This window comes from Prorops nasuta, unplaced genomic scaffold (genome assembly GCF_024137725.1).
Source record: "Prorops nasuta isolate Cenicafe-Biocafe unplaced genomic scaffold, Cenicafe_Pnas_1.2 PNAS00009, whole genome shotgun sequence".
In the NCBI taxonomy this organism is placed as follows: Eukaryota; Metazoa; Arthropoda; class Insecta; order Hymenoptera; family Bethylidae; genus Prorops; species Prorops nasuta.
Window position 1 is genome coordinate 1,638,726 of NW_027116806.1, and position 11,526 is coordinate 1,650,251.

General features: G+C 38.8%; 2 protein-coding genes across 2 annotated transcripts; both read left to right on the forward strand.

The window, feature by feature from the left end:
* The first annotated feature begins 1,573 nt into the window (after window positions 1-1,573).
* On the forward strand, window positions 1,574-2,818 carry LOC136776499 (uncharacterized). The gene has a single exon (XM_066732060.1). The coding sequence runs from the start codon at window positions 1,574-1,576 to the stop codon at window positions 2,816-2,818; it is 1,245 nt and encodes a 414-aa protein (XP_066588157.1).
* An 84-nt stretch (window positions 2,819-2,902) lies between these two features.
* On the forward strand, window positions 2,903-7,065 carry LOC136776500 (uncharacterized). Its single transcript, XM_066732061.1, has 5 exons — window positions 2,903-3,392; window positions 3,447-3,784; window positions 3,869-4,254; window positions 4,301-6,638; window positions 6,958-7,065. Exons 1-5 carry the CDS (start codon window positions 2,903-2,905, stop codon window positions 7,063-7,065), a joined length of 3,660 nt encoding a protein of 1,219 aa, XP_066588158.1.
* The last annotated feature ends 4,461 nt before the right edge of the window (window positions 7,066-11,526 follow it).

Below are 11,526 nucleotides of genomic sequence, written 5' to 3' on the forward strand. Positions count from 1 at the left end.
TTGGTACCAGCCAAAATAAAGTTTGGCGTACCCTTCACGCAGAAGGACTGCATCCGTACAAAGGACTAAATGTACAAGAGTTGGAAGAAGGAGACTATGCCAAGCGCGTGGAGTTTTGTCAGTGGCTCCTTCACAGGCATCATGAAGACGAAGGCTTCGTTAGCTGCATCATGTTGTCCGATGAGAGTCTCTTCGATAGAAGCGGTGTCATAAATAGGCACAATTCACATTTTTGGGATGAAGAAAATCTACAGGCTGCAATACCTCGACGACCCCAACGAAGATGGACTGTAAATTTATGGGCGGGAATTGTCGGAGAATACTTGGTAATTAACAATAGATCCATATGCATTATTGTTAACAAAAAACCATTCTCTTTATCTTCAAAATGAATGGCAATCGATATTAAGGCTGTTAACAATAAAGGCTTTTAGATCCCGATTCATTCTCAAAACAATTCGACGTTTATTAAAGCAAATGGTTTTCTTTAAATCTTACAGATTGGACCTTGGCGCCTTCCAGATAAGCTAACAGGGGTAGCTTACGCCGAATTTCTAAAAAATGATCTGCCTGTACTTCTGGAAGATATTCCTTTGGAATTAAGGCGGAAACTCTGGTTCTAGCAAGATGGAGCAGCCCCTCACTTTGCCCAAGTTTCGCGAGATGTGCTGGATGCAAAATTTCCAGGCAAATGGATTGGACGCAGAGGTCCAGTTGAGTGGCCACCACGATCTCCTGACCTTAACCCCCTTGATTTTTTCCTGTGGGGATATTTAAAGGAGCTGATTTATCAGCGAAAAAACATCATTCGAGATTCGAATGAGTTGGCGCAACGGATCGACGACGCAATTGGCAAAATTACACCGGCCATTCTTCGTACAATTAAGGAGGAGCTAATAAAAAGAGCAAGGGCCTGTATCGCCGTAGGAGGTGGTCATTTCGAACACTTTTATAAAACTGTAAATATTTAAAAGAAAAAACTAAATATTTTTTAATAAATTGATACAATACAGATTCATTTTTGTTGCGTCGACAATGAGCATGCTCACGATTCGCCATAGAATCGTATTAATATATATTCTTGTATATGCCTATACGAATGGTTCAAAAGGGATACGTATTATAATGTTATCTATCTAACAAATACTCATGGGCAAGAGGACGAGTAGCGTGCTGGCGTGATGATCGCGAAGCTCGGGTTGATTCGGGCACGTGATCAAGGATCGGATGGATTCGGGGAGGCGCGACCGGGATCGAGGACGATGGGGAAGTAGTTAGTTCTTGACTAAAAATCGTCACGAAAGCACGTCTCGTTCAATTGACTTCATGAACGACAACCGACCACGTCATAAAAGTTTAAATAAATTAACAGGTTTATTTCAATACGAAATCAAGAGCAGAAATTAATTTTTACCCTACTTATCAAACATTGAAATTGATAAAACATTTGGTGCCTCCTGTGAGGTCGAGAAGGAACCTACTAAAAGGACATTGAAGATTGGAAATCGGGAAGTCATCAGCCCAAAGAAACGATAACAGGTAGGTCATTCGGATTTACGATACGTAATTAAAGATGGCAGAACGTATAAAACTAATTTTGCAAAAACGATCAGCATTAAAATCGCAAATCACTGTCTTTGGTAACATCCTCGATAAAAGTAATATAGATATTTCGGCAATGAAATTACGATTAAAGAGATTGACCGAATTGTTTAATAATTTCGAAGAGCTATTTGATGAGCTGATGGTCATGGAACCTAATCCAGAACATCAGACAGAATTCGAATCAATACAGGATAGATTCTACTCGGTAGCTGGCAAAGCTGAAAATATTATAAGTTCGGCAGTCTCAACAAGTTTAATAGTCAACTCAGCCAATAGCGATACACGTGCAGATGGTAGTTTGAACATGTCAAATATAGAAAAAAGGGTGAAATTGCCACAAATATCATTACCGACATTCAACGGTCAGTATGAAGACTGGATGTCATTCAAAAATGCGTTTCGCAGCCTCATAAATTCGCGAGAAGATCTATCTGAAATAGATAAATTGCATTACTTGAAATCTGCTTTGATAGGAGAAGCAGCCAAGAAAATTGCCATTTTCTCAATTAGCAGTGCCAATTATACAAAGGCATGGGAGATACTTGAACGTTCTTACGAAGTGAAACGGATTCTTGTATCCAAGCACATTTCATCGATTTTAAATGCGCCGTATTTGGAAAAAGAATCTTCACAAGGATTGTCCAAATTAGCAGACGATATGCAACAGAATGTAGCTTCACTTGAGGCTCTAGGTATACACGTGACACCAGAAATAGCGGTGCACGTGTTAGAATCAAAATTACCCAAAACAATACTCATGCAATGGGAATCTTCATTGAGTAGAGATGAGTTTCCTAGCTTAGAAAAAATGTATGAATTTTTGTACCGCTGTGCGGTTAGCACTTCGCGACGTGAACGTACCAGAAAAGTTGATGATAATAATAAGGGCGAAGTTTGCAACAAAAAACGTAAGATAGGTACAGGCCAAGCCTTTGCATCAAACACGATACAATCGTGTATTGTGTGCTGCAATCATTCATATCCTATATATAAATGCGAAACTTTCAGAAAACATACACCGCAGGAGCGACTTGGTATAATAAAAAAGGCAAGACTTTGTTATAATTGCTTGAGATCGCATGTAGGTAAACCTTGCAAATTATCCGGGTGCACCATATGTAATCAACGCCATAATACGCTACTATACTTGAGTAAAGAAGCATCGGCAAATGAAACAAAGGAAACGTTATCGAAAACAAAAACAGAATTATGACTAAGTCAGGAAAAGTTGATATACGATACGGCGTGCACCTCAAAGGGTGTCGGCTTTTCTCAATTGTTGACAACCGCGTCAGTGATGGTTCGAGACCGCTTATGTTCTTACGTCACTACACGAGCGTTATTAGACACGGGAGCTACCAACAACTTTATTTCTGAAAATTTCATAAAATGTTTAGGCGTCGAAGTCAATCCCGATGAAAAATTCATCTCGACCATAGACGGTATGAGTACAATTTCACGCGGATCGGTGCGAATCACAATAAAGTCTCTACATAACGATTACAAGCTAGATTTGACATGCCTTATATTGCCTAGAATAACAGGTCCAGTACCATCAATAAATTTTCCGCGTGAATTAGTAAAAATCCCAGCAAACATAAAATTAGCAGATCCAAATTTTCATATTTCCCGTCCAGTCGATTTATTAATAGGCTCGATTAAAACACTATCTTTACTTTCAATAGGGCAAATAAACTTAATGAAGAACGGTTATAATTTACGTTTACAAAAAACTCAGATAGGTTGGGTAATAGCTGGCGGTATGTTGGAATCAACAGAGTCTGAAAGTATCCTACATGTAGAATCACTGGAAAACCTAATGGGCAAATTTTGGTAAACAGAGGAAGTCTCAACAGTAAGACAATTATCCAAAGAAGAAAACGATTGCGAGCTTCATTTTAAGAACATATTTACTAGAGATGACACTGGGCGTTATGTGGTTAGATTGCCATTCCGGTGTAATATAAACCCATTTATTGGGTCTCGAGACATTGCCCTTAAACGTCTTTTTTATTTAGAAAAACGACTTTCCAAAAATGCCGAATTGAAAGAAAGTTATTCAAGAATTATAAATATATACTTAGAACTCGGGCATATGTCCATAGTAAACAATGAGACAAAAGCAGGTTACTACATGCCACATCATGCAATTTTCAAAGAGTCAAGCTTCACAACAAAGGTGCGCATTGTATTTGACGCATCAGCAAAGGATAAATAAGATAATTCTTTGAATAGTCTATTGATGGTAGGACCTACAATTCAGGACAACTTAGTTTCACACTTGATGCGTTTCCACATGTATCGTTACGTCATAACAGCTGATATAGAAAAAATGTACCGGCAGATTTGGGTACACAAACAAGATCGTCAATTTCAACGAATTTTATGGCGACGTAACAATACTATACAGACGTACGAGTTAAACACTTTAACGTTTGGTGTTTCATCGTCACCGTTCTTAGCCACTCGGGTCATTAAACAACTAGCAGTCGATGAAAGAAAAACATTTCTTCAAGCTGCCGAAATTTTGGAAAATCATCGTTACGTCGATGATTTGTTGACAGGTGCTACCACTATTGAAAAGGCTCGCGTATTACGAGATGAAATTATTTCGTTATTAGCTCGTGGAGGTTTCGCCATTCGACAAGGGCATCCAACGACGTGAGAGTCGTTGAAGATTTACCTTCAAATTCAGTTCATCCAAATTACGTGTTAAAGTAGACAACAATTTGAAAACTTTAGGGGTCACCTGGAACGCGTGTGACGACAAAATATATTATACTCCTAACTATATACGTACTGATGAAAAAATGACGAAAAGAAAAATATTATGGGACATAGCAAAGATTTACGATCCTTTGGGATTATTAAGGCCAGTAGTACTTTACTTAAAACGAATAATGCAAAATGTATGGCGGGCCGGTTTAGACTGGGACGAGTCATTACCGCAGGACCTCTATACTGAATGGTCTGTGTTTACGACACAATGGGAAGCAATGGGTCCAATCACTTTTGCTAGGAATTTGATAATTAAAGATAATAAAGAAATGCAATTACATGGTTTCTGTGATGCTAGTAGCGTAGGTTATGGCGCGTGTATTTATATCAGGTCTAAGGATAAATTCGGAATGATATCATCACAGTTAGTTACCGCGAAATCTCGGGTAGCGCCAATCAAACCTCTAACTATACCTCGTCTAGAATTGTGTGGTGCATCACTGTTAGCTCATTTATTTGACGAAGTTATTAAAATTATAGACATTAAACAATTTAGCAAGGTTATATTTTGGTGTGATTCGTCTATAGTTTTATATTGGTTAGACACATCACCACACAAATTAAAAACATATGTGGCAAATCGCGTAACAAACATTAAACTTCTCAGCGGAGAACACGAATGGCGACATATTAATTCTATAGAAAATCCAGCTGATGCAATTTCTCGGGGCCAATTGCCATTTGATTTCGTAAAAAACATTCTATGGAGACATGGTCCAAACTGGTTAATTGATTCCGAGAGCCACTGGCCAGCAAGAAAATTTTCTTGCGAAAAGGTTCCCGAGATGAAAGAGATTGCATGCATCTCAGTCGTAAGAGATGAATTGGACATATACAACAAATTTTCTTCCTACCTAAAAACAGTTAATGTTATAGCATATTGTCTGCGATTCCGAAAGAATAATGAATTCAAAAATTCGTTAGGTTTTAACGAAATCGATCAAGCAGAAAGACACGTTATAAGATATTTACAAAACTTAAGTTTTCCTGATATCATAAGGTCGCTAAATAATTCAATAAATATAACTCAAAGAAGATTTGCCAACTTGAGCCCGTTTTTACACCAACAGGGACTAATCCGTGTAGGAGGACGGCTACACAAATCTAATCTATCTTTCGCAAAAAAGCATCCAATCTTGCTACCAAATCATCGCTTAGTAGATTGTCTAATACGCGAAACGCATCAAAGGCATTTCCATTCAGGAATCCAATCCACTCTGTACAATATTCGGCAGAAATATTGGTTGCTTAATGGAAAACAATATGTCCGAAAGGTAATTAGATCGTGTATGCAGTGTTTCCGTTTCGAAACATCCACAATTACATGTAAGATGGGAGATTTACCGTCATGTAGGGTGTCTAAATCTTTCCCATTCTCCCACACCGGAGTAGATTTTTGTGGCCCTTTCTTCATAAAAGAAAAAAAGTTTAGAAATCAAAAACGGATCAAAATCTATGTTGCTGTTTTTGTATGCATGTCAATCAAGGCAGTGCATTTAGATGTCGTATCTGACTTGACTGCCGATGGTTTCCTCGCGGTTCTGCGGCGGTTTACATCGCGCAGGGGAATACCAAATCATTTATATTCAGATAATGGATCTAATTTTGTGGGTGTTAAGAATCAGTTAAGAGAAGTTTTTGATATGTTCCATTCTGATTCAGACAAAGATAAATTCAATATGTTCGCTCAAAATAACAAAATACAGTGGCATTTCATTCCACCAGCGGCGCCACACTTTGGAGGTTTGTGGGAGTCATCTGTAAAAATATTTAAACACCATCTGTACCGTGTAATTGGCGATTCTTTATTCACATATGAAGAATTCCATACATTGACTACTGAAATCGAGGGTGTTATAAATTCGCGTCCAATTACATCACTGTCATCTGACCCGAATGACCTCGAAGCCTTATCCCCTGGGCATTTCTTAGCTGGTAGACCAATAACATTTATACCTCAAGAGAATTTGGAAGCCATTCCAGAAAATAGATTATCGAAATGGCAACACATTTATAAAGTACGTCAAGACTTTTGGAAAAGATGGAGTTTAGAATATTTAAATGAGCTTCAAATTAAGAGCAAATGGTGGAAGGAAGGAATCAATATAAAAATTGGAGAACTAGTCCTCATCAAAAATAAAATTCTGCCTTGTTCTCAATGGATGTTGGGTCGAGTTACAAAAATCCATCCAGGTCATGACGGTGTAGTCAGAGCTGTCACTATGTTGACCTCATCTGGAGAATTGCAACGAGCGGTAAACTATATATGTCCATTACCAATGACATCAACACATGATTAATATCTACTATGTTTGCAAAAAAAAAAGCTGAAATAATTCTCTATAAATATAAAATTAGCACGATTAGGTATCCACGACATGAACATTATTCAATTGTATCACTTTATCAACTTATTACAATAATGTAAACATTTTTATTATTCAATATTTGTATGTATTCATAACACTTATATATAAATATATTGTAATCACCATATGTAGACGATTGATCGGTACCCTCTCAAGGGGGGGAGAATGTTGCGTCGACAATGAGCATGCTCACGATTCGCCATAGAATCGTATTAATACATATTCTTGTATATGCCTATACGAATGGTTCAAAAGGGATACGTATTATAATGTTATCTATCTAACAAATACTCATGGGCAAGAGGACGAGTAGCGTGCTGGCGTGATGATCGCGAAGCTCGGGTTGATTCGGGCACGTGATCAAGGATCGGATGGATTCGGGGAGGCGCGACCGGGATCGAGGACGATGGGGAAGTAGTTAGTTCTTGACTAAATATCGTCACGAAAGCACGTCTCGTTCAATTGACTTCATGAACGACAACCGATCACGTCATAAAAGTTTAAATAAATTAACAGGTTTATTTCAATACGAAATCAAGAGCAGAAATTAATTTCTACCCTACTTATCAAACATTGAAATTGATAATACAATTTTAACAATTGGCATGGTGTTCATTTTTTTACCTTAATTAATTTCTAAATAATAATTTCATAAATCAATTTCATTTAAATTAGTGAAAGAGGTCTATTTTTTTCGAGAGCTTATCATTTAAAATTAAAGTACATGCGCAACATTCACTCATTTGTTTACTACTTCCTTGTTAAAATATCCACCGTCTTCACTTCGATCAATATCAACAATCTAGTTTTTCGTTTGTTACTACCACGCGAAACGCACACTACTTTGAACCAACCTTCCACTAAAAGCTAATTCTCATTGGTCAATTTCAACACCCTGTAATTTGAAATCTATGCTTCCTATGAAAAAGTAGTAAAAGACTTTTTAACTCCCGATGGCATCAGATGTCTACTTTTCAAATTTGGTCCGCCAGTTGTAGTTTTTTTTTTTTTTTTTTTTTATTTCCTCGGCGCCCTTTCGGGGTCCGCCCTTTTTTCTTACATCATCCTTACAATATTTCCTTACATCTATTTATTCTAACTTAACCTACTATACATCCTTCCTTAACGCCGCTTTTAGAGAGAGAAACACCATTCATTCTTCCATTCCGTTCATTCCCACACATCCTTCCGCTGACCCCCGCTTCCGGTTTATCCATACTCTCCTCTTTCCATCCATCTCTCTCATCCATTCTATCCCTTTCCCACTCCCATCCAAAATCCCTTTCACCCTCTCCTCCACTCCCACCTCTACCTCTCCTCCCCTTCCTCCACACCTTTCCAATACATGTTCCCAGCTCTCCCTCTCCCACCCACACACCCTACACCTTCTCTCGCCCTCCTCCCTCCAGTACTGCCCTTCCTTCATCTCATTTCCCAATCTATACCTTGCTATCCTTTTCCATTGCCCTTCCTTCCTTCCCTCCTTCAAATACCCCGGAAATCCCTTCTCCACCACCATCTTATACCATCTGTTGTACTTTGACCGTCCTATCCTACTCCTTCTCTCCTCTTCCTCTCTCCTTTCCATTCTCTTCTCCACTTCTTCCCATATCCTTTCTCTCTCCTCCTTGTTTTCCCATCCCTCCCTACCTCTTTTCTCTCCGTGCCTTTCTATAAAGTTTTTTCTCTCCTCCTCCAATCTCGACCCCCTCTCTCCTCTCCTTTCTCTTCCTTCTATCTCCTTCAGATACTCCCTTGCCCACTTATTTCCTTTCCCTTCTCTCAATCTCTCTTCAAAGTCCCATGCTCTCTTTCCCGCCCTCCCTCTCACTTTTCCCGTCTTTACCTCCTCCCTCACTGCATATCCCGGCGTAACCCATTCCACCCCTAGCACCCACTTTATAAACCTTTCTTTCATCGCCTCCATCCTTCCTCTCTCTGCCCACCCCCATATCTCCGCTCCATACCCCATCACCGGCCATACCATCTTCTCAAACATCCATATCCTTCTTTCCACGTTATTCCTACACACCCTCTTTCCTAATCCCCACACCTCCTTCATCACTGCCCCCGCTTTCATCACCCTTTCCCTTATTTGTCCGTCCTGCCTTCCGTTCCTTCTCATTCTGTATCCCAGGTATTTTACCTCCTTCGCTTCCTCTCCACCCTTCCTTCCATCTGCATCTCGCCTCTCCTGCTACCCTCTTTCCAAATCTCACTAATTTTGTTTTTTGCACGTTCATTTCCATTCCCCTACCGTCCAAAAACTCCTCCACCACCTTCAGCATCATCCTCATTCCCCCCATACCTTTTGCTAGTACCACTATGTCGTCCGCGTATGCCATTGAGTAAATCTTCCCTGATCCCAACTGTATTCCTCCTTTTCCTTTTTCTTCCAATCTTTCCTCTAACTCTTCTATGTACAATATGAATAACTTCGCGCTCATCGGACAACCTTGTCTTAATCCTCTCCTCGTCCAAAATTTTTCTCCCAGCTCCTTTCCTCTCCTTACCATACACGCCGTTTCCTCATACGCCTCCTTTATCGCCCCGATCAAATCTTCACTTACCCCTTTCTTCTTCAACACCCCCCACAATATCTCCCTATCTACCATGTCGAAGGCTACCTTTATGTCTATAAAGCACCCCATCAATCCTCCCCTCCCCCCTCCATTTCCCTATTTACCAGATAGTTCATGACATAAATATTTTCCATCACCCCTCTCCCTTTCCTAAATCCCGTCTGACCTTCTCCTATCATTTTCTTTTCCTCTATCTCTTTCTCCAGCCTTTCTCCTAATACCCCTGCATAAACCTTCGCCAACGTGTCCATCAACGTTACCCCTCTATAGTCTTTCACTTCCCTCCCCTCCCCCTTCTTTCTTATCGGCACTATTATCCCTACCTCCCACCCCTTCGGCCACCCTCCTCCTCTCCATACTCCATCACACACCTTCCACGCTTCCCTTCTCACCTCTCTTCCTCCCCATTTCCATACCTCGTTTCCTAATCCATTCTCCCCTGCCGCCTTCCCTCCCTTTAACCTCTCTATTTGCCTTTCTACTTATTTCTCTTCTATTCCCCCCTTTCTCTTCTTCTTTCTCTCGTTTCTCTCTCCCTCCCTTCCCTCATCTCTTTCCTTTCACCTCCCCCCTAACTGCTCTTTGAAAAATCCATCCCATTCTCTCATTCCTATTTCCACTACCCTGTTAATTTCTCTCCTTCTACTCCTCCTTATAATCTCCCACACTTCTGCTTCCGTTCTCACCGTATACATTTCTTTGTACCATTCCTCTCTCCACCTCTCCTTCTTTTCTTCACACTTTTCCCTGTATTTTCTCTTCTCTCTTCTATATTCCTCCTTCTCCCCTAATCCTCTTAACCATCCTTTTAACTTCTTCCTTAGTTCTCTCTTTCCCACTCTACATTCCTCATCCGCCAGTTGTAGTTCACCCTGTATATGTTGAGAAACTACTTACCAAATATCTTATATCTAAAGATTACAATAGAAATGGTGTGCGTGTATATTCGATACGGACTAGATATGCATTGCAGGATGTACATACATATATAGCATACGGCACGTATCTTCCAGCCGGCACATTATAACCTCACTTTTCTTTTTGTTTCGCTATTTTGGGTCTTTTGGGCTCAGGTTATGCAAATATTTTCTCGCAGATTTTATATGTAGATTGTAGGCTCACGAATATTATAGTTCATAACCATACTTGTTTGATGTAAGGAGCGTGTCACACAAAAAAACTTAGACAAGGGCGGCAATGACGTGTTCGTGGAGGTGCTATTGACACTACTATAGGCACATTTATTTCAAACATCTTTCTACATTGGTAGATTTCCTTTCAACAGAAGTCTCAATTCAATTTTATAGTTGAGCGACTGCTTTTAAATATACATAAATTATATTTAACCAAGTCATTTAACTTAGATTTCACTGAGTTTTCGGTTGAAACGAAAACTCTGCTATTATGTGCAGTAGCGCCAAATAACGCTCGATCGTGGTAACTCCACGGATGCACCAAAAGACCTGAGCAGTGGGCAGTGGAAAAAATAAGGCGAACCGATTAGAGTTGAAAATTTCGGCAATAACTCAACTTCGATTAATTAATTTGTATATTAACGCTTACGTTTTACATAAGTTCTTCTGCATATCATATCATGGCCTTAATAAATTACGATCGTTTCGGCAGTGCATGTGCATGTGCTTTCTATAAATATTTGGCCGAAAGAATTTTTTTTAGTAAACATTGTAAATTTATATGAAACTTACAGAAAATCCAATTTAAAGAAAACGTATAGCTTTATATAATAATTTTTATATTAAGAAAAGAAAGTAATAAAAATATTTAATCATTTTTCATCTGACAAAACTGATAAAATTGAAACTTATAATTTCAAACATATTTGCACTAATAGGAATAACTAATAAAATTTAATTAGTAAATCCTAATAGTAAATTAAAAATATGAAAAACAATAGATCCCTTTAAAAACTTAATAGGAACAAGTTCAGCCGGTAATTAACAATTAAATACACATAAGGAAAGACTCATAAAAAAATGCCTAATTGAACCTGATAGAAATATAAAAGAAATATGACTTATAAGGAAATCATTATTAAAACCATCAAAATCAAAACGTCAAAACCTATCACTTCCAACATTGCCTATAGATCCTAATTAAAACGTTATACAAATCTTGTTGGTTTCAATGTAGCAGTTTTCACAGGGTAAGTATTCAAAAATTAGAAAACTATT

Bases quoted from the DNA above. Each gene is read 5' to 3' on its own strand.
- LOC136776500 (XM_066732061.1), top strand. From the start codon at position 2,903: ATGGTTCGAGACCGCTTATGTTCTTACGTCACTACACGAGCGTTATTA. The intron at 3,393-3,446 runs GTATCCTACATG...TTTGGTAAACAG, and splicing joins GGAATCAACAGAGTCTGAAA to AGGAAGTCTCAACAGTAAGA. The intron at 4,255-4,300 runs GCATCCAACGAC...CTTCAAATTCAG, and splicing joins GGTTTCGCCATTCGACAAGG to TTCATCCAAATTACGTGTTA.
- LOC136776499 (XM_066732060.1), top strand. From the start codon at position 1,574: ATGGCAGAACGTATAAAACTAATTTTGCAAAAACGATCAGCATTAAAA.